The sequence below is a fragment of the Chelonoidis abingdonii genome, chromosome 10 (assembly GCF_003597395.2).
Source record: "Chelonoidis abingdonii isolate Lonesome George chromosome 10, CheloAbing_2.0, whole genome shotgun sequence".
In the NCBI taxonomy this organism is placed as follows: Eukaryota; Metazoa; Chordata; order Testudines; family Testudinidae; genus Chelonoidis; species Chelonoidis abingdonii.
Window position 1 is genome coordinate 16,128,313 of NC_133778.1, and position 24,379 is coordinate 16,152,691.

General features: G+C 49.9%; 1 protein-coding gene across 6 annotated transcripts in view; it reads left to right on the top strand.

Annotated features, from left to right (window-relative positions):
• Positions 1-22,637, top strand: part of LOC116816105 (gamma-crystallin B-like) — an 84,368-nt gene extending 61,731 nt beyond the window's left edge. For 4 of the 6 annotated variants that reach the window (XM_032765093.2, XM_032765095.2, XM_032765098.2 and 1 more), the window contains 2 exons: positions 21,236-21,475; positions 22,362-22,637. In XM_032765093.2, the coding sequence (XP_032620984.1) occupies positions 21,236-21,475; positions 22,362-22,637 (516 nt within the window). Of the gene's footprint in view, positions 1-261; positions 271-681; positions 922-3,132; positions 3,409-21,235; positions 21,476-22,361 lie in introns of those variants that run through there. The other 2 variants (XM_032765101.2, XM_032765094.2) reach the window with 2 other exon arrangements.
• Positions 22,638-24,379: the final 1,742 nt, after the last annotated feature.

Here is a 24,379-nt window from a genome sequence, read left to right on the forward strand (position 1 = left end):
ACTGTATTGTCTTCAATGTAAAAATGGCTGAGCTGACAGATCTAGGACCTGGAACTGGTCACTAGTAACAATAGGAATAAAACCAGTTCCCCACTACACAAAACCTATGGACACTAGTACAAAGAGTGAATGATCCCCCAGAGTCATGAGCTGGCTCTATGAACAGAAAAAATACTTTTGTTAAAATGTGCACGCGTTGTGAGGTATAAAAAGGCAGTTGTCCAGCTGGAGTGCTATGGCTTGCAGCTGAATCCAGCTACAATGGGAAAGGTAAGAGAAACCCATCTGGACTGGATTGTCTGGTATGTCAGTCTGAAGCCAGGGACCTGATTCTCCTCTCATTTACAACAGAGTTAGTCTGTTGATGTCAAAGGAGTTACTCCTGGCCTATATCAGTAGGAGAGGAGAATCAAGAATGCAGAGCTAAGGGACCTACTGCCTCTATTAGTCCCTGCATATTAATCTCTCGGAGCCCAATTCTGCTTTCGCTTACACTTGTGTAAATGAGGATCAATTCCACTGAAGTCACAGGAGTATATCAATTTATCACCAGAGTCAGTAAAATGTAAGGCCCAGACACTTCAGGCTTAGCGTTCTGGATGGAGAGAAATTGGAATGCCAGGACGCAGTCACACTGTATAGGATGTTACTGAAAACTTTGCCGTTTGTTTCTCGCACTAGATCATCCTTTTCGAGGACAGAAACTTTCAGGGCCGCTCCATTGAGTGCAGCAGCGACCGGCCGGATTTGCAAAGTCAGCTCAGCCGCTCTAACTCCGTCCGCGTGGAAAGTGGCTGCTTCATGCTTTATGAACGTCCCAACTTCCAGGGACAGCAGTTCTTTGTGAAACGGGGAGATTATCCTGACATGCAGTCTGAGGGTTTCAGCACCTCCATTAAGTCCTGCCGGATGATCCCGCCTGTGAGTTCGATTTAGCTTTTAAAAAATGGCAATGTTGCCCAAGCCACCATCATAAGGCATTTGCTTGATCATTTTCAGCTGAGCTACTGAGGACTGAAAACAAGAACTGTTTTCTTCCTCCTAGTCATCATCCCTCCAGGATAGCTGGGGGGACTTTACAGGGATAGGATAAGAAAGTTTCCACCACTACTGCCTGTTCTGGGTGTGGGTGCAGCTGTCCTGTGGTTAAGAATATGGACAGTGACCAAGAACATACTCTGATTTAAGAAGAGAAAGTGTTTCCGTTAACTTCTGGGGATTTGGAGATACACTGGGCTCACTCCTCTCACACTAGTGTAAAATAAGGAGTAACTGCCTGAGGCCCAGAGAGTTACACCAACGTGAGGGGAGAACTGGGCACAATATTTCCTTTGACTCTTTAGAACAAAGTCACTTTTCTGCCTCCTTGATTCTGGGGCTGCTGAAACGTGAAACGCCCCCCAGCAGAACGTAGTGTAGCCTATGGCAGCAGTTCTCAACTAGAGTTCTGAGCAACTTTCAGGGAGTCCTCCAAGCAGGGCCAGCATTAGACTCATTGGACCCCAGGGCAGAAAGCCAAAGCCCCGCTGGTCAGGAGCAGCGCCAGTGTTTTTGGCGCCCTAGGCGGGTGTTCTTCTGCGCTCCCGGTCATTGGCGGCAATTGTGCGGTGGGAGGGGGTCCTTCTGCGCTCCTGGTCTTCAGGGTACTTCGGCGGCGGGTCCCGGAGTGAGTGAAGGACCCTCCACAGAATTCCCGACAACAACCCGGAGCACGGAAGGACCCCCTGCCGCCGAATTGCCGCCAAGGGCGGCAAAATGCCGCCCTCCCAAATCCTGGCACCCTAGGCGACTGCCAAGGTCACATAAATGGAAGCGCCAGTCCAGGCCCCACCACCTGTGCCTGAAGCTGAAGCCAGAGCAACTTAGCTTTGAAGGGCTCCTGTCATCTGAGGCCCCGGATACTTGCCCTGCTTGCTCCCCTCTAATGCCAGCCCTGGTTTTTATATGCAGAAAAACAGTCATTGTGGCACAGGGGGGCGTGGAGTTTACACAGCATGTTAGGGGGGCCTCTTGTGGGGCAAGTACAAACCATCCCTTCTTAGGATGGGGTGAGAGTAATTATAGCCCTGCAACTTAATCCATACGATCATCCCTTGTCTTGGGATAGCTTGTCCTATGGATAAAAGTCAATATGGCTTCCCTCTCTCAGGGCTGGGTGTCCTTGTGGCCTGAGTCAGCAGGGCTGCCCTGCTCAGCAGGGCTGCATGGCCCAATAGCCAGAAACAGTAAAATGGCCATCTTCAGTAGGGCTGTTTGGTCTGGCGGTCGCTCAGGAGACTGAGCCCGTGCCCTCCCTGCTCCACCAGGTCCCAGCTCAGGGCCCTAAAAGTGGCAAGTATGTTGGCCACTGAGTCAGCAGGGAATCCACCCAAAATCCACTGACACAAGTCAGTACAATGCCTAGTTCCTGTGAACTACTTTCTACTCTGTCCCTGGTGGAGTCATCCTGGAACCTCCGAAGTCCATAGGCTCCTCAGTCTGTGCGGCTCTCGGCAGCTCCATTGCTCCTTGGGCATCTCAGGACCTTGGGCATTTGCCTGGATCTCGGCATCTCCAGCTTCTGCCTTCTGGGGCCTCAGCAGTTCCCGGGCTGGAGACTGCAGCAGGCGTCCTTCCTCCTCAGCAGTCAGCCCCGAATGAGCTGGGCTGCTCCCTTTTATACCTGACTTCCAGCCAGAGCATGCCCAACAGGGCCAAGGTTCGCCTCCTCGGCCAAAAGAGTAGAGTTAACCCTTTCAGTACCAGCATAGGGCAAGCATACTCCATCACAGGGCTTCAGAAGAAGAAAGATTGAGAACCCCAGGCTTATGGGAGCACTGTGCTGGCTGAGGACTGGCCAGCATTTTACACTGCAGCCCTGTCCCCTCTTGTGTCTGGTTGGGTTCCCTCTTCCCCACCCCAGACATGCTCCCTGCACCAAGGGTGGGAGTCACAGCTGCAATAGCTTGGACTCAAATGGGTGGATGTGCTGCCTTTGCAGCATTCAAGAATTCTTCTCCTCTGAGGAGCAGAGGCAGCTGTAAGTGTCTTTTGCATCACTGGAGCAATGCACAGGGCTGACTCAGGGCCCAGAATCACATGCAGCCAGCTGGCTGTGGTTACTCTATTTCCCTGTCTCATTTTCTGTCACAGCACAGGGGCACCTACAGGATAAAGATCTATGACAAGGAGGATCATAGAGGCAACATGGTAGAGTTAACCGAGGACTCTCTGCAAGTCATGGACCAGCTACGCTCCCCCGAGATGCTCTCTTGTTCTGTGCTGGAGGGACACTGGATCCTTTACGAACTGCCGAATTACAGAGGCCGCCAATACCTGCTGAGGCCAGGGGAGTACAGGAGATTCAGCGAGTGGGGCGCTATGAGTGGCAGAGTCGGCTCTTTGAGACGTGCCACTGATCTCTACTGAATCAAGACGCCTTTCATGTGGAAGGTTCTCAATGAATAAAATGCTTTAGCAACCATTGTGCTCTCAGCGTGCTGTTGTAAGTGTACTAAGGGGAACACTGAGGCTTGTCCTGTGTTCTTGGGCTACAGAATCATCTTCTGAACCAAAAGCTGCTGCTCATCTTTCCCTGCCCTCCCCCAGCATTGCATAGCTACTTCCAACACAAAGTGCCCAACACCAAACACAGGGCTCAGGCCTAGGCAGCCACACAAGGGAGTACAGGGACACCTTAGCGAGAACGCAGTGCAGGAGGCTCACCAAGAAACTGAGACATCCAGGACTCGGCCGATAGAGAGAATGACAACTGCAGAGATGTACTTTAGATAATAATCCTCCAGCCCACCCCTGGCCAGAGATTTGGAGCTAGGACTAGAGTGGCACTCAGCTGAGCTCCCGCCCTTGCTTCTTCACCAGATGTCACTGGGTGCATCACCAGGAAGCAGCAGCCAGAGCCCCCTCAGCCATCAGGCATGGAGCAGGCAGAGCTGGGCACCCAGGTGATGACAGGAATCAGCCACATCCCCTTCCCAGCCAAGAGGCAGCATCTGTCACATACTCTCTCCAGCCAGAGACTATGCCTCGGCCAGAGTTATTTAGGCACTGATCCAGGGCAGGGCAGGATTAACTAGCCATAGGCACCACAGGCCAGGGTGGTTTCTATCCCAGCTTGAAAATATGACCCAGTTGGAACCATTTCAGAGATGTCTGGCCAAGTCTGCATCCAGCCTGAAACAATTGAGAGGACTGAACAGCCCCATGCACCTCAGTGTGAGGTTAACTGTAGTAGCCACCAACAGCAGCCCAGCATAGGAGTGTGGGAGGTAGAGGAAGAAGAATGCTTCTGGCCCAGTCCACCCACCCAAGCAGATACACTCAGGCTCAAGGGCAAGGCCTGGAAGCTACCCTACTCCTATCCCGCCATCTTAGGGTTATCGGGACAAAGGAACCTGTTCTCCATGAGTTTGGAAGGGCCTCATTCTTCTGTTCCTGTCTCTTTTGGTGGAGAGTCATACAAAGTTTCAATGGGCTAATGGAGGGGAAGCCATGCAGCACCCCCCACCCTTACCAGCAGCAGATGTACTTTGAATCTGAAAAGACTGTTATGTACATTAAGATGAGTCCTGATCCCTGACTCTCTGCATGGACAGTGTTGTGAGTTCACAGTTTTAAGTAATCTAGTCTATAAAACTACAAGGTTTTCTGTGCATACAGTTATCAGTGTACCAGGGACAAGGTTAAATACAGAAAACAAGAGTAAAGGCAACAAGACATTCTGACCTCTCAGGCTACAGTACAGTCCCTTCATGGGGACTCCATAGATCAGGCCAAGTTGAGATTTCCCAGCTTTTTTCTATGCGAGAAGCCCAGCATTGTAGCAAGATGCTTCTAATAAGAGCTATACAGTAATATTACCAATAGCCTGTTGCCAGTACATTGTATAGTCATATGATTGACTAAGGTTGGGTCTACACATCAGATCTATATCAGTATAACTCACTCAGCAGTATGAAAAATCCTCACCTCTGAGCGAGTTATACCCACCTAACCCCTCATGCAGACAACCCTATGTCAGCGGAAGAGCTTCCCCCATTGACATAGCTACTGCCTCTCAGCCTCTCCCTACGCCGATGGGAGAAATTTTTGCTGTTGGTGTTGGAGCATCTGCATTACAACGCTACAGCGATGCAGCTGAGCTGATGCAGCATTTTTAGTGTAGACCTGCCCTATTTCAATAGAAATCTCTAGATAGACTGCCCAAAACCTGCTGGCATTCTGGAAGCAATCGGCATGGCCCCTGGGGGACAGCATGAGGCCCTGATCCAGCAAAACACTTAAGCCTGTGCTTAATTGAAACTCGTGAATAGTCCCATTGACAAAGTTACGTATGCACTTAAGTGCTGTGCTGTATTGGAGCTTGTATTAAACAGTCTGTCATGTGGTTCACTCAATGCTGGGGGTACCCCTTTGTGGGTACATCTGGGGATCAGCACTCACCCGGTCTGGCACCTTCTTCAGTCCATTACTCACGCTGTGACTCTTCTTTCTCTCTTTATGACTCAGAGTACTCCCTCTTCCTGCTTAGCCCTCTGGCTAGGTCACCATATAATCCCCACTTCCAGGGTATCAAAGTCTCTCCAAACCAGCTGTCCGGTTAGTGTCTCCCACAATCCTGTGCCACTTGCTACTGACTGGTAGGGGAACCCAGGCACACAGAAATTCTGCCTAAACGTAAAAACAGCCCCTCTAGCACCTGGCATCCAATCTTTAAAAAAAATCATGCCGGCAAATTTAAAAAAAAATATTAGATAAACAAGTGACAGTGGCTATCTTATACACAAACCAAAAAAGAGTGGCAGCAATCAAAGTAAAAAACAAAATGGTCAAATACTTTACAGTACAATCAGAAAAGTAAGTCAGCTGTGTATACAAAATTAGCTGAAGTTATCAGTGTACTGACTGTAACCCTTCTACCCCTCTGAGTTGGCAGCAACAAGTGCCAGGTTCAGTATCCAGGGGTTCCGTTTTAATAACACCGTGCATAACTGGCTCGAGCCCCCACCCAGTGACCTGGGACACTTACATACCACACCCTCCTGGGCACCTCTAGGAGGCAGTACTTCCCCTCTTGCAAGCACGGAGTCTGAGTGTAGCAAAATCCTTTTAATAAAGGAAAGAAACAATGCAGCATCCCATTGGAGAAACACCACAAACAGGCTTATAACACAAACCATAAACAAAACCCACCTCCATAGTACATCTGGCAATGTCCTTTTCCCTCTTAGTTGCGTCTTAAGTTCAATTCACCCAAAAGTCAACAATCCAAAGTCTTATGTCAGATAGCCATCCTCAGATTCAAGAGTTTATCTGCATGATGTTTTACTCCCCCACCCTGGGTGGAAATGACGGGGGGAGTCCACACAGGATGTTAAGGTGGCACCTTACGTGGGCCCGGGCCAACTGCTCCGACTTTCCGTGGAGTTTCTTGCTGCAGCCTTCACGCGACCCGCTTCCACCTACACCAGCTGATGCCGCTCCTCCAGCCTGTCTGCAAACCACTTTCATCGCTCCACTGTTTCCAGGGCTACTGCAACACGCTGCAATTACTTGCCTCCGCTCTGCCAGCCGCTTAACAATTAGGTCTTCAGGCTTCCCCCACTGGTAACACAGCCATCAGTGATTTCAGCTCTTAGGTTAGGGAGCCCTTGGTGCTGGTTGCACCATTGGCCCAACGGAATTCAGCTCAGCAGTCTCTAGATTGGGACTCCTAATGGAATCAAAAATTAGCTTCTACTCTTTAACATTTGGAGAGAGGATGATGACTGCAATTGGTTGTGTTCCACGCCCTCAAAAAGGCCATTACCATCAGGTATCACTACAGTCCCCAACCTCTCCATTTCATGGGGGTTTGGCCCATGTCCCAATGTTTAGCAGGTACCACCCCAACTGGAGGTTTGAGTTTTCATTCTCTGCACAAGCAGTCCCACAGCTCCCCATTTCACACATATCAGGGTGATAAACTCTTTTTTTCCTCCCTGCCCAATAACAAAGATATGGGGATCCCAGAGCTGTAAAAATAACCATCCAGGTTTCTGCTGTGTGGCCTTTAAGAGTCCAAAAAATGAGGTACTGCATTGAATTTCTCTCAGCTTATTACCAGCTTAGGATTCTGATTACAGCTGCCACATCAGGACTCTGAGTTGCCTGATAAACTCTGGTCTCCCCCAAAACCTATCCCTTGGGGGATCCCCTAAGATCCAGATCCCCCTGGATCCCGAACAAAGGAAAGTAAACTCCTTTCCCTCAACCAGTTTTGCCTCTCCTAGGCTTTCCCTCCTGGGTTACCCTGGAAGGATAAGACTGGTTACTCACTTCTGTAACCTTGTTGTTTTTCGAGATGTGTTGCTCATATCCATTCCAGTCAGATGTTGTGTGCGTTGCCACGTGCACGTTCTGTCGGAGAAACTTTGTACCCTAGCAACACTCAGCGGGTCGGCTGGGCGCCCCCTGGAGTGGGTGCCACTTATGGCGCCGAATATATAACCCCAGCCGACCGGCGCCACCCTTCAGTTCCTTCTTGCCGGCTACTTCTGACAGTGGGGAAGGGGGTGGTTTTGGAATGGATTATGGAGCAACACCTCTCGAGAACAACAATTACAAACTGGGTGAGTAACCGTTCTTTTTCTTCTCAAGTGATTGCTCATATCCATCCAGTCAGGTGATTTCCCAAGGCCTTACCTAGGCGGAGTGGTCGTGAGGTGTAGGAGTGGCCCGTAATTGCAGGACCGCAGCACCAAAGGCTGCATCATCTCTTACGGATTGCTGGACCAGTTGCTAGTGCGGAGGTGAAGGTGTGGACGATGATCCAGGTCGCATGCACGGTATATCTCCTCTGGAATGGGCACGGTTGGCACCAGGAAGGGCGGCTGAGAGGAAGCTTGAGCCTGGTAGAATGCGCCGTGAGGTGGCCGGAGGGAACATGAGCCAGGTCATAGCAACGTGCGGATTGGGCATGCTGTCACCCAGGAGGAATCCTCTGGGGAGGAGACTTCATCCATTCCGCAAACCGCCCCAAACAGCTGGGGAGACTTCTGGAAGGGCTTCTGTCATTGTCAATATAGAAAGTGAGTGCTTTCTACGCACAATCTAAGGAGTTAGTAGTGCTGCTCCCGTTTGAGAAGCAGTGGGGCTTCGAAAGAAAGATCGGGAGGAAGATGTCCTGGTTGGTGTTTGGAAAGCAAACACTACCTTAGGGAAGGATGCGGATGAGGTTGAGTTGACCTTTATCCTTATGAACGACAGTGTATGGTGGGTTCCCAGCAGTGAGCGCTCTCAGCTCAGAGACCCGCTCTGGCCGATGTAATGGCCACCAGACAAGATTGTCTTCCACGTACAGGTACAAGAGACAGCAAGTCGCTAGTTGCTCAAAGGGCCAGTTGCATTAGTCTGCTCAGGACCAATTTAAGATCCCATGGGTAGGGCAGGGGTGACGCGTGGGGGGAATGAGGTGCTCTAGGCCCTTATGACCAAGTGACCACAGTAGAACCACCGTGGCCTGGATGGAAGTGGATACAGCCGCTAAGTGCACCTTTCAGAGAGGATGTTTGCCTAGAACCTGCTGCTTAAGGTACCAGAGGTAGTCTAGGACCGTGGGAATCGGGCCTCCGATCGGGAGTAACATTCTGTTGTCGTTGCACCAGCAAGAGAAGCGTTTCCACTTTGGCCAAATACGTATAGCGGTGGAAGGCTCTCCTGCTACTGAGGAAACTATGCTGCACTGGAGTCGAGGCAGTCGTAACTCTACTGTGTTTTAGCCACTGCAGTAGCCACGCCTGATATGATGGAGATGCTCGCAAGTGGGTGGCGAGCCTGTCCGTGTCTTGCGTAATCAGGTCCGGAAGGAGAGGGAGGGGAACTGGAGTGGCCATGGACAGGTCTAGTAGGGTGGTGTACCAGTGCTGTCTGGGCCACGCAGGCGCAATCAGGATTATATGCACTTTGTCCCTACGGAGCTTCAAGAGGACCTTGTGCACCAGAGGAAACGGAGGGAAGGTATATAGCAAGTGGTGCCCCCATGGCAGGAGGAATGCGTCCGTGATCGACCCCAGAGAGAGACCCTGAAAGGAACAGAACTCCTGGCACTTCCTGTTCCAGCGGGAGGCGAACAGATCTACTAGGGGAAATCCCCACCTCTGGAAGATCGAATGGATGACATCTGGTCTTATTGACCATTCATGACAGAGGAAGGACCGGCTCAGCCGGTCCGACAGGGCATTCCAGACCCCTGGGACAAAGGACGCCACTAGGTCCACTTGGTGGGCTATACAGAAGTCCCAGAGTCAAATGGCCTCTTGACACAGGGGAGACGAACGGGTCCCCCCCGTTTGTTGATATAGTACATGACCGTTGTGTTGTCCGTGAATACAGAGACACAACGGCCGTGAAGACGTTGCTGGAACGCCTGGCACGCGAGGCGGACTGCCCGCAACTCCCGGACGTTTATGTGGAGTGTTAGCTCCTGGGGTGAGCAAAGGCCCTGGGTACGAAGGCGACCTAGATAGGCCCCCCAACCGAGGGATGACGCATCCGTCGTCAAGGTCAGCGACGGCGGCCGTGGGTGGAATGGCATCCCTGCGCATACCAAGGATGGATTCAGCCACCAGTCGAGGGAGCGGAGGGGGCTCGGAGGAACTGTGAGCAGGACATTGATAGGGTCCCTTCCCGGGCGGAAGACCGAATGGAGCCACGTTTGAAAGGGGCGCATGCGGAGCCTGGCATACTTGGTTACGTAAGTACATGCGGCCATATGCCCCAGTAGGCCTCGGCAGGTGCGAGCCGAGGTGATTGGGGAGGCCTGCAGACCCCGGATGATCAAGACGATCGTCTGGAAGCGGGGCTGGGGCAAGTAGGCCCTGGCTAGAATGGAGTCCAGGGTTGCTCCTATGAAGTCCAGCCTTTGTGTAGGGACCAATGTGGATTTCTTGGTGTTGAGGAGTAGATCCAACCTGGAGAATAGGTCCGCGATTATGGTGACATGCTGTTGGACCTGAGACTGAGAGGTCCCCTTGATGAGCCAGTCGTCGAGATACGGGAACACATGTATCTGCTGCCTGCGGAGGTGGGCGGCGAGACGGCCATGCACTTTGTGAACACCCTTGGGGCCGTGGAGAGGCCGAAGGGAAGGACTGTGAACTGGAAGTGTTGGTGGTTGATCATAAAGCGAAGGTACTTCCTGTGCGGCGGAAAGATGGCAATATGGAAGTACGCGTCCTTCATGTCGAGGGCGGCGTACCAGTCCCAGGATCCAAGGACGGGATAATAGTTCCCAGGGAGACCATGCGGAATTTCAACTTGAGCATCCATTGTTGAGCCCTCGCAGGTCTAGAATAGGTCTGAGGCCTCCCTTGGACTTGGGAATCAGAAAATAGCGGAGTAAAACCCCTTCCCCCTCTCTTCTAGCGGTACCTCCTCTATGGCTCCTGCGGCGAGGAGAGACTGCACCTCTTGTAAGAGGACTTGCTCGTGAGAGGGGTCCCTGAAGAGGGACCGGGATGGGGGGGAGGGGGGGTGAAGCAAATTGGAGGTGGTAACCTTGCTTCACCGTGCGCAGAACCCAAAGGTCCGAAGTCAGTTGGGACCACGCCGGAGGAAGTAGGAAAGACGGTTGGAGAAGGGAGGGAAAGGATCCTGCTTTGAGACTGGTACGCCGTCCCCGGCGCACCTTCAAAAGTTGGCCTTAGGCCCTGGTGGTGCCTTCGAGGGCCCTTGGTTCTGGCCCCTTGGGGGCCGGATTGGCGCCTACGGCCACTCCGCCGCGCCTCCTACTGAGGTCCTGTCTGTTCCGAGGCGGAAAGTACGGGCGGCGAGGTTGGGGTCTGAAAGGTCTACGTTGGGTCACTGGGGTATGCATGCCCAATCAACGATCACATGATGACCCTATTGTCCTTCAGGCTCTGCAACCTGGGATCAGTCTTATCCGAGAACAAAACCCTTGCCCTCAAAGGGTAAGTCCTGGATAGTGTACTGAAGCTCGGAGGCAGGTTAGAGAAACCTGGAGCCAGGAAGATACGCCTCATGGTGATGCCTGAGCCAAGGTCCTGGCCGCCGAGTCAGCCGCGTCCAGGGAGGCCTGGAGAGAGGTCCTGGCCACTTTTTGCCTTCCTCCAGGAACGCGGTAAATTCCTGGCGTGAGTCCGGGGTAGCAGTTTGGTGAATCTACCCACCTCTGCCAGGTATTATAGTTATACCGGCTCAGTAGAGCCTGCTGGTTGGCCACTCAGAGCTGGAGGGCCCCGCTGAGTATACTTTACGGCCTAGTAGGTCCATCCGCCTAGCCTCCTTGGACTTTGGGGCGGGTGCCTGTGGCCATGGCGCTCCCTCTCATTGACCGACTGGACCACCAATGAAGAGGGGGAGGATGTACATACAAGTACTCATACCCCGAGAGGGTACCATGTACTTTCTCTCAACTCCCTTTGCCGTCGGTGGAATGGGAGGCTGGAGACTGCCAGAGAGTGTTGGCAGTGGCCTGGATAGTTTTAATAAATGGCAGCGCCACTCGGGTGGGGGCATCCGCGGTCAGGATGCTCACTACAGGGTCCTCAACTTCCGGGACTTCCTCCACTGGGAGGTTGATATTGAGTGCCACCCTGCGAAGGAGGTCCTGATGTGCCCTGAGGTCTATCAGTGGAGGCCCTGAAGATGAGGTCCCCGCCACAGCCTCGTCCGGGGAGGAGGAGGATGATACCCCAGGAATAAGAGAGTCCTGGATAGCCCCTTGCTCCTGGGGTGGTTCCTGCTCCAGCTGTCCCGGGGAATCCGGAGGATGGGCCGTGTGCTCTTCCGACTCCGCCGCAGGGGGGCGGGAAATGGTGGCCTCAGGTGCCCAATGTTCTGAGGCAGCAGAGCGGGTCTGGACTAGGGGAGCGCCCTGGGCTTGATGGTACGCCCAGGGTGTCCAAAAGAACCACTGTTGAAGCCCTATGTCCTGAGGACGTGTGTCCTGAAAGACCCCCGTGGGCACCTCCGTATCACGATCCCGGTCGTAATAACTGTCCGCCTGGGAGGATACTGACGTCTGCCTGGACGGCCATGGGGGAACAGAAAACTCTGGAGCTGCGGTGCCAATGGATCTCGCACCCCGGGACCGCGGGGAGCGGTGCCAGTATGTAAAGCGGTACCTAGAACGAGACCGGGACCTGCGACTGGCCCGGTGCCTGGAGGTCGACCATGATCTCGAGTCTCTACGGCGTGATCTGCTCCAGGAGGAACGGTGCCTGGGTCGGTCCCGGGAGCTGGAACGGTATCGGGAGTAGTGGGATGAGGCATGAGATATCGATCGGTGCCGTGAGGCTGATCGATGCCAGGAGCTCAACCGGTGCCGTGGAGATCGGTGCCGGGAGCTCAACCGGTGCCGTGGAGAGGATCGGTGCCGGGACAGGGAGCAGTGCCAAGAGTAGGAACGGCGTCCCGACCTGGAGCGTCTGCGGGATTGTGAGCGAGAGCGGTGCCGTTCCGCTACACTGACAGACGACAGTCTAGTCAGGGCCGGCTTGCCCATGGAATGTGGTACCCGCACTGGCGGTGCCGGGGGTAGGGGCAGTGCCGACTCAGTCATGGCGATCAAATCTTTCGCCGCAGAGAACATCTCCGGAGTAGACGGCAAAGTGAGCTCTACCACGGCAGGTGCCGAGGAGCTGTCAGGCGCCAGACTCGATGGCCGTCTCAGGGCTGGAGTCGACGGTGCTGGTTTAGGCAGTGCCGCAGCAGGTGCTGGTGCCGGGTGGTCTGACCGAGGCGCAGTCTCTGGCTGCGACGCGAGCGTTGTCGAGCCCGTCTGAGCCTTCGCTGTCTTCGACCTCGGGGAGAGGGAGCGGCGTGGGGTCGACTTCGGTGCCGGCTGTGGTCGGTGCCGGGAGTCCTTAGGTGTACCGGCGGTGCTCGGTGCTGTAGGGGTGCATCTGCTCACCGGCTGGCTCGAGCTCGATGCCGAAGGCGAAGGCGTTAGTGCCGCTTCCATGAGGAGCTGCCTTAACCTAATGTCCCGCTCCTTCTTAGTTCTAGGCTTAAAAGCCTTGCAAATTGAGCACTTAGAAGATAAGTGCGATTCCCCGAGGCACTTCAAACAGGAGTCGTGGGGATCTCCTGTTGGCATTGGCCTGTAACAGGCCGAGCACTGCTTGAAACCCGGTGAGCCAGGCATGAGCTCCGGCCCCGGGTGCGGGGACGGGGCTACTCCCCGAACCCCGCTACAATTACCAAACTATGACTATGAACTATAAGTGAACCTAACTAACTATATATATAAGAACAATTAACAACAACTATGAATACAATTAGAGGAAGAAAAACTACGAGTAGCTAGGGAAAGGTGGAGGTCAGCTAAGCCACACTCCACTGTTCCAACGACCAACACGGGCGGTAAGAAGGAACTGAAGGGTGTCCGGGTCGGCTGGGGTATATATTCGGCGCCATAGCGGTGCCACTCCAGGGCGGCCTAGTCGACCCGCAAGTGTTGCTAGGTAAAAGTTTCTCGAGAAGTGCACGCGGCGGCACACACGCTGAGAATGTGATACGAGCAATCACCGAGAGAACACTGGCATTCACTCCTTGAATCTTAAATAGAGCTTTTTCACCATTCACCCTCACCCAGAGCAACGAATTCAACTCCGTGAATCTAACACCAAGGATCCCCCTTTTCCCCTCCTTCTTCTCCCTGTCTCCCACACTTCCTGGTAAATACAGACTCATTCCTTTGCCTTAACCGGAGAAAAAATCAACAGTCATTAAACAACAACCCTTTGTATAAAAAGAAGAAAAAATGTAAAATTATCTCTGTAATCTGATGGTAATATTGACAGGTCTTTCACGTATAGACACCAGACGAAAAGCCTGCCCCCCAGCCTAAAATACAATTAAGAATACTTCCAGCAACTACACATTGCAAATAAGAAAAACATTTAGGACAATAACGCCGTTCTACTTAATACTCACTATTCTGAATATTAAGAGCTGTGGCGGAGATGCAAGAACCTGGTGCATCAGTCCCTATTCAGACTAGCAGAGAACAAAGCAAAAACCAAACCAAAATAAGTCTTCCTCCACTGAGCATATCCGAAAGTATCTGTTTCCTATTTAGTCCGCTCTCAGTGTTTTCGTTTGTTGTAACCACTCGTCTCAGGTGAGAGAAGTAATCCTTAGCTATGCTGTTGTAAACCAGGCGTGCGATGCCAATTGCAAAATGCTCAAAATCTCTCTTCCCCTCTTTGAGATTTGAATATCTTTCACACTCCCTACAATTCACCCAGATGTCAGCGGTAGCACTCATCCTTACTCTGCATTACACTCATAGGACTCAATAACTTATAGGTCACGAGGGACCATTGTCATCTAGTCTGACTCCTGCAGCCAAGCAAGGCCACAGACCTACCACATCCACTCCATACAAAAACCACCCTTACGAACCTACGTCTGATTATTGAAGTCTTCAAATTGATAGTTTGAAGTACCTCAAGCTTGCAGAGATTCCACCAGACAACATCCATGTCCCACGCTACAGAGGAAGGCCGAAAACCGCCCAGGGCCTCTGCAATCTGCCAATCTCAAACACTTAAGTACAATCAGAAAAGTAAGTCACGCTGATACAAACGAGTAGCCGAAGTATCAGCGTCTGATAAAAAATCTCGTCTAATTTACCATTGTTTGACTTGAATATATGTTCAGAGGGCCTGTGTCATGCTGAGTATACAGCAGTTCAGAACAATAATCAGTTGTACCAAGAACGGGAAGTCAAATTCAGTACTAAGGGTTAGCCTTAAATTACAGCTGACTGCTCTGAGAGGTACAGCGGGTCATACAGTGTAGGGAAAGCGCTGCAGTGTGCCACACTGAAGACTACCAGCGCTGCAGTGTGCACAGTGCAGCATTGCACTCTTTGGGAGGCTGCATTGTAGGGCACCTATCTAGCATTCAGTGCTGCACACGTGCTTTATCAAAGAGGGGGTGGGTGAGTGTGACAAGGAGCGTGGGGAGACAGAGAGAGTGATTCTTGAGCTGACACTGTTCTCCTCCCTGCCTTTGCAAGTTCTCAAGACTGAAGATACAGAGCACCAACTTCCAATCATATTAAAGTTTGACCCCTTCCCCACCCCTCTCTTATTCACTAAATGCAAATTATGCACTCCTAAATAGCCTTCAGACCACATAAGCAGCTGCTCAACACGGACTCCCCCGTCCCCTCTCTCCTCAAGCAAACAGCTGTGAACATTCCAAAGCAATTCCCCTGCCTCCGCTCACTCGCTGGAGCAAAGAGCAGGTGTGTTTGTTTTTTAGATAAGTAGCTCCGGGGAGCTCAGAATTCAGCCATTCTTCCGGTTTGTTGTGGATAGGGATTCTGGGATACCTCTTAATACCCTGGAGGCCAATAAAAGCGCTTTTGGTGGCCACACTTGATGAGATACCAGCGCTGGAATCGTTACACCCCAAGCAGACCAGGTGTACAGCCAGTGCTGCAGCCAGGGGTTGCAGCGCTGGCTGTGCCTTGCAAGTGTGGACACAGAGTAAGTTGCAGCGCTGTAACCCCATCACCAGCGCTGCAACTCTCCAGTGTAGCCAAGCCCTTAGTGGCAGTTGACCTAGCAGTCAATAATGCAGCAGACACAGGACTGCCCTGGCCATGGGATAACATTTGGAAAACTATCCCTATAAAAGATTTCACTTGAGGACAGCAACAAGTCACAATAAGGCAAAAAGCGGAGTGGCTGCAAAACGTTCAAAATCAGGATGTGAAGTTAGGACTCCTTTGGGAACAAGCCTCCAGCCGAAACATAAATGTAAGTCAAAATTTAATTATGAAGCAAGAACTCCTTCATGTAAAATCAAAAAATGGGTTGCACCACAAAATATGCAAACAGATCTGCTATAATGGTTCCACCCAAACAGGCAGAGGCCAAAGACAGGTTATCAACAATGGGAAAGGGATCTGTAGCTGCTCCTTATTTGTGCCAGACACAATCCAGCTATCAAAGTAAAGAAGCTTTTCTGAGATGGGTCCCCAGCAGTTCATGGAAAGGAGATCAAATCAACTGAACTGGGGAGTTGCCCTTAGCACCAAGGGGTAATAAATATGTGCTAGTTCTCAATGCTTTCTCAGATTGGGAGGAATGGACATCCACACTAAATATGTGATTGCCCTAATGAGAGTGAAACAATTGGTGGGTAATGTGTTCTGCAGATGAGGGGGATGCTAAGATTATTGACTGAGACAATGGGAGCTGATGTGTGGGGTTAGTTGTCATAGAATATTAGGGTTGGAAGGGACCTCAGGAGATCATCTAATCTAACCCCCTGCTTAAAGCAGGACCAATCCCCAGATTTTTACCCCAGTTCCCCCCTCAAGGATTGAATTCACAACCCTGGGTCTAACAGGCCAATGCTTAAACCACTGAGCTATCCCTCCCCACCAAAGATGTGTGCAGCCAGCTGGATGTAGAACAGAAGGTTCCCTTCTCATGTCACCCAGGTAGCAGCAGGACAGGTTGAGCGAATAAAAAGGACCATAAAAAATAAAATTAAAAAAAATATGCAGCAATTGGGATGAAGCATTACTGCTGGTACCAATGCGTAACAGAGCTAGGTATGCAAATCCACAGCCTTTGCCCCCAATGAGGCCTGATGGGAAGACCAATGAATGTGTGGAAGGATATAATTAACTCGGTTCCAGTCTATCTGGCTACAGAAGCCTGGGTACAGGACTTGCAGATGGAGATTCTCCAGCTACAGAGGAGTGTGGTGGTAAGAAAGGACAGGAAAGTGTAAAAGACCAAGGCATGGTCTGGTGCCAAAGGAGACCTGACTGAGCACCAAGTGGGATCTAAAGTCATCATCCAGGATCAGGCTCTCTGCAAGTCTTTCTCAAAGGCAAAGTGGTCCAGCCCATACTTAGGGTTGGCTCCACTTAACCCCTCCATATAACTTCATAGTCCTGGGAGGTATTGGTAAAGCAATTTAAAGAATTTAAAGCAACTACAAACTGAGAGGCCTATCCTATCTCTATTCAGTTTACAAACTTCAAGTTTGTCAGATGTGTCTCCGGGAGCATAGCAATGGCAGCATTCTCTTTAAGCATTGAATATACTTTTTCGTTGAATAAAATTACTGAAACTCTTTATATTTCAGGACACACATTTAGTTCTCAGAGCCATCATCATTAAAATATAAAGTCACTCAGTGAATAAATGAGACATTTAAAGTTTCCTGTGTAGTAAACAGCTCTTAAGTATCTAAGCAGCCAAAGTTATATAATCCAGGGGTTGAGAGTAGCTTCCTAGTACATTATCTACAGGCACGGGAAGGAAACTCTCAGCATGGAGACAGAGAGAGGGATTAAATGAAGTGATAAAAATAAGACAGAAAAAGATAATGGAGAGAGAAATATACATTAGTACCATACCATCAAAAAGAAAAAATTGTTTATCAAGTGTGTAGTTTTGGACTGTTTCACCTGATCTGGGCAGCCAGATCAGGTGAAACTTGAAGATCCTCACAGCCCCTGGGGCTCTGAACATCACAATTATAGTAGTCATCTCTTATCAAAGATTCTATTGGTAATCTTCACACACTTTAATCCATCAGGAAGCACCATCTAATAAAGCAATGATGTTAGATAGATTTTACATTGATGCTCCTTCCCCACGATTTAAGGCAATAAGAAGTAAATTGTTAATAACATTTTAACCCTTCAACCCCAATGAGAGAGAAAAAAAGAGAAAAGAAACTAACATATCAATATCAATTAGCACCCAACTTGTTTACAGCAACCATATCAGATTTCAGAGAGTGATACATGAATTCCATACACTCTGATCATTCCAGAGATGTCTTGTCTTGCAAAGGGGAGTTTGCAGAATTTGGAGGTATTTTTCTGCCTCCTGAGGGAACTGCATGATACTATCCCCATTCTTAATACAGAGCTTAACCAGGTATTTAATAAACTTCCTAACCAATTGTTTCACTTGGTTAAAAGCTACCCTCATTCCTACCACATCACAGCATAATCTTGAGAGAGCAGTATTTCAATTGCTGGCTCTTCCCATAATCACTCCATGTCTCTCGCTGGGTTTTTGCAATATAAGTTTCTTAATGGTAAAGTTCAGGAGCTTCACAATCAAACGCTCTAAGCCAACCGCCAAGAGCTGGCCGGGGGACAAGGGTCTGGTATGCCCCTTCTATATGAAAATAAAAAGTGACTAGACAATCCTACAATTTAGGGACAAATTCAGAAGGTTTGCCTTTCTCTGTTCCCTCAGGACACCTACAATCCTCTTGTTACGTGGTCTAGAGTGGCTTTCTAAACCTATTAGTTTGGTCTTGATATCATTACAGTTCTTGATAACCTGTTTGTTCTTTTTAAAATCATCTTCCACTTCAGAAAGTCTGTTCTGTTTCACCAGTCTGTCTGGCTAGAGCTTGCAGTGCACACAGTTCTCGGTCATGGTGATCTGTTTGATGGAAACTGTAGATTTCATTTCAACAGTCTGAGAGGCAACCTTTGCTGTTACACCTATCAGCCCTATCCCATGAGACTCAAGCACTGTTTGTTTGGATAAGTAGGGAGGTAGCTCTCCTGTGTTGTTTCCATACTTTTAGATTTGGAGAAGCAGCAGCAGAGCAGGAGGACATCCTGGAAACCTCTATCATGGTGCCCCATGATGTCCAGTGCTGTACTTCTTGACTCAAAAGCAGCATAAGATGCCACCTGACACACTGGCTTGCTGGTCAACATGTCACCTTGATGGATTGTTATGGTTATAGAAATGATGATTTGAAACAGACAATTCCAAACCACGTTAAGAAATAAACTGAGTGTATGGAGGATCTAGAAGAACAGGATCCCTTGGAGATTTGTTCTTGCCCCTATTTATTTCCAATATGTTTTCAAACCACCTGCCTGCAACTACTGCAAGGCCATTCAAGTGTGCAGATGACATCTGTTTAATGCCAAGAGAAAAACTTCAAAAAGACTGGGGACAACCTGAACCAGGATATGGCAGACAACCCTGAGGACTGCAAGAAGTGGAGACTTAATCCCAGCATGTCAAAGACAGTGTTGTCATGGTTTCATCTCAGTCAAGGTAACACTTCACAAGAACTCTATGTTCTTGAATGGAGAATGACTGGCTCATGACCCAAAGCCAGCATATCTAGGAGTCACTCTAGCTTGCACTCTTACTCATAACAACCAAACCACCAGGACAGTTCAGAAAATTAACATCAGAAATGGCCTCTTAAAGAAGCTTGCAGGCTCAAGTTGAGGAGCTAATGTGCAAGCACTGCGCAGTTCAGCATTAACTTTATGCTAGTCAGTTGGCCATTACTGTGCTCCTGTGTGGTTAAACTCTTGCCACACCATGCTAGTTATTGTTCTATTGAATCAAATGATGAGAATAACAGGGACTACAGGACCAACAAACACTGATAAGCTCCCTGTCCTTTCTAATACCCTTTCCCCTAACATCAGGCATAATATTGCAGCAAAGAACCTCCTTGATACAGTCCAGGAGATAACCACCAGCACCACTTTTCAAAGATACATACATAGGCAGTGCCTCGCCTCTAACGTATCATTAGAACGCCTATCTGCACTATGTTAGGGCTTGTCTACACTTATATTTTATAGTGCTCTAACTTGCTGGCTCAGGGGTGTGAAAAAATCACCCCCCTGTGTGCGGCAATTCTGAGCACTTTAAAGCGCTAGTGTAGACAGGTTCCGAGCACTGGGAGCCTTCTCCCAGCACCCGGATCTCATCCCCTCATGGAGGTGAATTACCAGGAGCAATGAAAGAGCTCTCTCCCAGTGCTCAAATGCGACCATACTCACACTTCAAAGCACGACCGTGGGAACATTCCTGCAACAGCACTTTGAAGTTTCCAGTGTAGACATACCCTTACTCAACTGCTCCATGGTGGATGCTGTGACACTGTGGTGAGCAGAATGGGAATGAGCTAAATTACCATCTCATCACTCAGCCTGATGTGAGACCTCCTGCCTTGAGGCTCCCATGTTATTTGTGGTACAAGCTTAGGGTGACCAGATATCTCGATTTTATAGGGACAGTCCTGATTCTGGGGTCTTTTTCTTATATAGGCTCCTATTACCCCCCACCCCATGTTCCAATTTTTCACTCTTGCTGTCTACAAGCTCAGATGTGGGGTGGTGAGGTGTGTGGGTAATGATCACACCTGGGGACTCAGAAAAGCCTTCTGTGGATGGGGATGGACGCTGCACACCTACTATTCATCTCATGATGGTCTCTCAGGAGGCTGTTCCAGACTCCATACTGCTGACCCCAAAGACACTGAATGGCAAAAAACACGTGAGGTCTACCTAAGCCCTTTTGACAATTTTTTTTGACATACACATTTCAATTTTTATCTCCCTACTTTCTATTTTGGCGTTTGAACCCTCTTCCGTCTTTATTGTACAGCGCACTTCTGTATTCACTAACAACAATACAACTGCAGAGACTCTATAGAAAAGGATTGTTGATGCCATCACATCCAGTCCCCTCTGTCACTTGGCCAGAAGTTTCTCCCTTTTCCTGAACTATGTTGTCTTCAATGTAAAAATGGCTGTGCTGACAGATACAGAGCCCAGAACTGCTCACTGGTAACAATAGGAATAAAACCTGTTCCCCATTACACAAAACCTATGGACACTAGTAAAAAGAGTGAATGATCCCCCAGAGTCATGAGTTGGCTCTATGAACAGAGAAAAGACTTTTGTTAATGTGTGCACACTTAGCACGGGTTGTGAGGTATAAAAAGGCAGTTGACCAGCTGGAGTGCTATGGCTTGCAGCCTGAATCCAGCTACGATGGAAAAGGTAAGAGAAACCTGTCTGGACTGGATTGTTTGCTATGTCAGTCTGAAGTCAGGGATCTGATTCTCCTCTCAGTTACATCAGAGTTAGTCTGTTGATTTCAAAGGAGTAACTCCTGGCCTATATCAGTAGGAGAGAAGAATCAAGAATGCAGAGCTAGCGGACCTACGGCCTCTATTAGTCTCTGTATATTAATCTCTCAGAGCCCAATCCTGCTTTTGCTTACACTTGTGTAAATGAGGATCAGTTCCACTGAAGACACAGGAGTATATCAATTTATCACCAGAGTCAGTAAAATGTAAGGCCAAGACACTTCAGGCATAGGGTGCTGGACGGAGAATTGAAATACCAGGATGCAGTCACACTGCATAGGATGTTTCTGAAAACTCTGCCATTTGTTTCCCGCTCTAGATCATCCTTTTCGAGGACAGAAACTTCCAGGGCCGCTCCGTTGAGTGCAGCAGCGACCGGCCGGATTTGCAAAGTCAGCTCAGCCGCTGTAACTCCGTCCGCGTGGAAAGTGGCTGCTTCATGCTTTATGAACGTCCCAATTTCCAGGGACAGCAGTTCTTTGTGAAACGAGGGGATTATCCTGACATGCAGTTTGAGGGTTTCAGCACTTCCATTAAGTCCTGCCGGATGATCCCACCTGTGAGTTCGATTTTGCTTTTAAAACATGGCAACGTTGCCCAAGCCACTGTCCTCCCTGCTCCACCAGATCCCAGCTCAGGGCCCTCACAGTGACCACTGGATCAGTGGGGAATCCACCCAAAACACACTGACACAACTCGGTACAATGCCTAGTCCCCATGAACTACTTCCCATCCTGTCCCTGGTGTAGTGGTCCTATTATCTCCAAAGTCCATAGGCTGCTCAGCCTGCATGGCTCTCAGCAGTTCTGTCGCTCCTTGGGCGCCTGCAGGAGCTTGGGCGTTGTCCTGGATCTTGGTGTCTCCAGCTTCTGCCTTCTGGGGCCTCATCACTTGCCGGGCTGGAGCCTGCAGTGGGCTTCCTCCCTCCTTGGCATTCAGCACTGAATGAGCTGGTCTGCTTCCTTTTATATCTGGTCTCCAGCCAGAGCATGCCCAGTAGGGCTGAGGGTGCGTGGCTTCCTCGGCCCAAAGAGTAGAGGTAACCCTTGCAGTATCAGTGCAGGGCAAGCACAGCCCATCACAGGGCCTCAGAAATAAAAAGATTGAGAATCCCAGGCCTATGGGAGCACTGTGCTGGCTGAGGACTGGCCAACATTGTACACTGCAGCCCTGTTCCCTCTTGTGTCTGGTTGGGCTCCCTCTTCCCCACCCCAGACATAGTCCCTGCACCAAGGGTGGGAGTCACGGCTCACATAGGTCTGAGTAAAACAGGTGGATGTGCTGCCTTTGCAGCATTCAAGGATTCCCCTCCTGTGGGGAGCAGAAGCAGCTGTAAGCGTCCTTTGCATCACTAGAGCAGTGCACAGGGCTGACTCAGGGCCCAGGACCACAGGCAGCCAGCCTGCTGAGATCACTCTAGTATCCTGTCTCATTTTCTGTCACAGCACAGGGGCACCTACAGGATAAAGATCTATGACAAGGAAGATCAAAGAGGCAACATGGTGGAGTTAACTGAGGACTCTCCAAGAGTCATGGACCAGCTACGCTCCCCCGAGATGCTCTCTTGTTCTGTGCTGGACGGGCACTGGATCCTTTACGAACTGCCGAATTACAGAGGCCGCCAATACCTGCTGAGGCCAGGGCAGTACAGGAGATTCAGCGAGTGGGGCGCTATGAGTGGCAGGGTTGGCTCTTTGAGACGTGCCACTGATCTCTACTGAATCAAGATGTCTTCCTCCTGGAAGGCTCTCAATGAATAAAATGCTTTAGCAATCATTGTCCTTTCAGTGTGCTGTTGTAAGTGTACTAAGGAGAATGTTGAGGCTTGTCCTGTGTTCTTGGGCTACAGTATCATCTTCTGAACCAAAAGTTGTCCCTCATCTTTCCCTTACTTCCCCCAGCATTGCATAGCTACTTACAGCACAAAGTGCCCAATGCCAAACACAGGGCTCAGGCCTAGGCAGCCACACAAGGGAGTATGGAGCACCTCCAGGGCTGTGCAGGCCTCACCCAGAATGCAGTGCAGGAGGCTGAGCAAGAAACCGAAACATCCAGGACTCAGCCGATAGAGAGGATGACAACTGCTTTGTACTTTATATAATATTAGCTGTACTTTAGATAATAATCCTCCAGCCCAACCCTGGCCAGACATTTGGAGCTAGGACTAGAGTGGCTCTGGGCTGAGCTCCCGCCGTCGCTTCTTCACCAGATGGCAATGGGAGCATCACCAGGGAGCAGCAGCCAGAGCCCCCCTCAGCCATCAGGCATGGAGCAAGCAGAGATGGGCACCCAGGTGATGGCAGGAATCAGCCACATCTTCCTCCCAACTGGTCTCACAGGTCTGCCATCAGCCAGGGGCTAAGCCTCGAATCAGAGTTATCTGAGCACCAATCCAGAGCAGGGCTGTATTAACTAGCCATAGACACCAGAGCTCCTGGAATCATCTGATTACACTGGCACTTCCAATATGTAACAAAAGCTGAGGTGTCTGTCCCATGCAGCGCTCCCCAGCCTTACCAGCAGCAGAGGTACTTTGAATCCAAAAAGATGCTACATATAGTAAGATGAGTCTCTCTACATGGACAGTGGTACAAGTTCACAGTTTTAGAAAGACTAATCTGGTCTATAAAGCTACAAATAGACTGTAATCTGGTCTACAAAACTACAAACTAGCAGTCAATTATGGAACAGACACAGGACCGACTGGCCATGGGATATCATTTTGAAAACTATCCCTGTAACAGATTTCACTTGACACTAGCAACAAATCGCAATAAGGCAAAAATCGTAGCAGCTACAAAGCATTCAAAAAGAAGGATGTGAAGTTAGGACCCCTCTGGGAACAAGTCTCCAGCCAAAACATGAAGGTAGGTCAACATTTAGTAATAAAACAAGAACTCCTCTGAGTAAAATCAAAAAATGGTTTAGTATGGGTGGCACTACAAAATACGCAAACAGATCTGCTCTTACAGTTACATGGGCCCACCCCAAACAGGCAGAGGACAAAGACAGTTTGGCAACAATGGGAAAGGGATCTGTAGATGCTCCTTATCTGTACCAGACACAATCTAGCTATCAAAGAAAGTAAAGAAGTTCTTCTGAGATAGGTCCCCAGAAGTTCATGGAAAGACCAAATCAACTGTACTGGGGAGCTGCCCTTAGCACGAAGGGGTAACAAGTATGTGCTAGTTGTTGTCAATGCTTTTCAGATTGGCAGGAGAGTTACAGCCACACTAAATATGTGACTGCCTTAATGAGAGTGAAACAATTGGTGAGCAATGTGTTCTGCAGATGGGGGGAGGACCTAAGGTTTATTGACTCAGACAATGGGAGCTAATTTGTGGTGTCAGTTATCAAAGAAGTGTGCGCTCAGCTGGACATGGAACAAAAGGTTCCCCTTCCCTGTCAGCCAGCCAGCCAGCCAGCCAGCCAGAAAGGTTGAGTGAATAAATGGGACAATCCA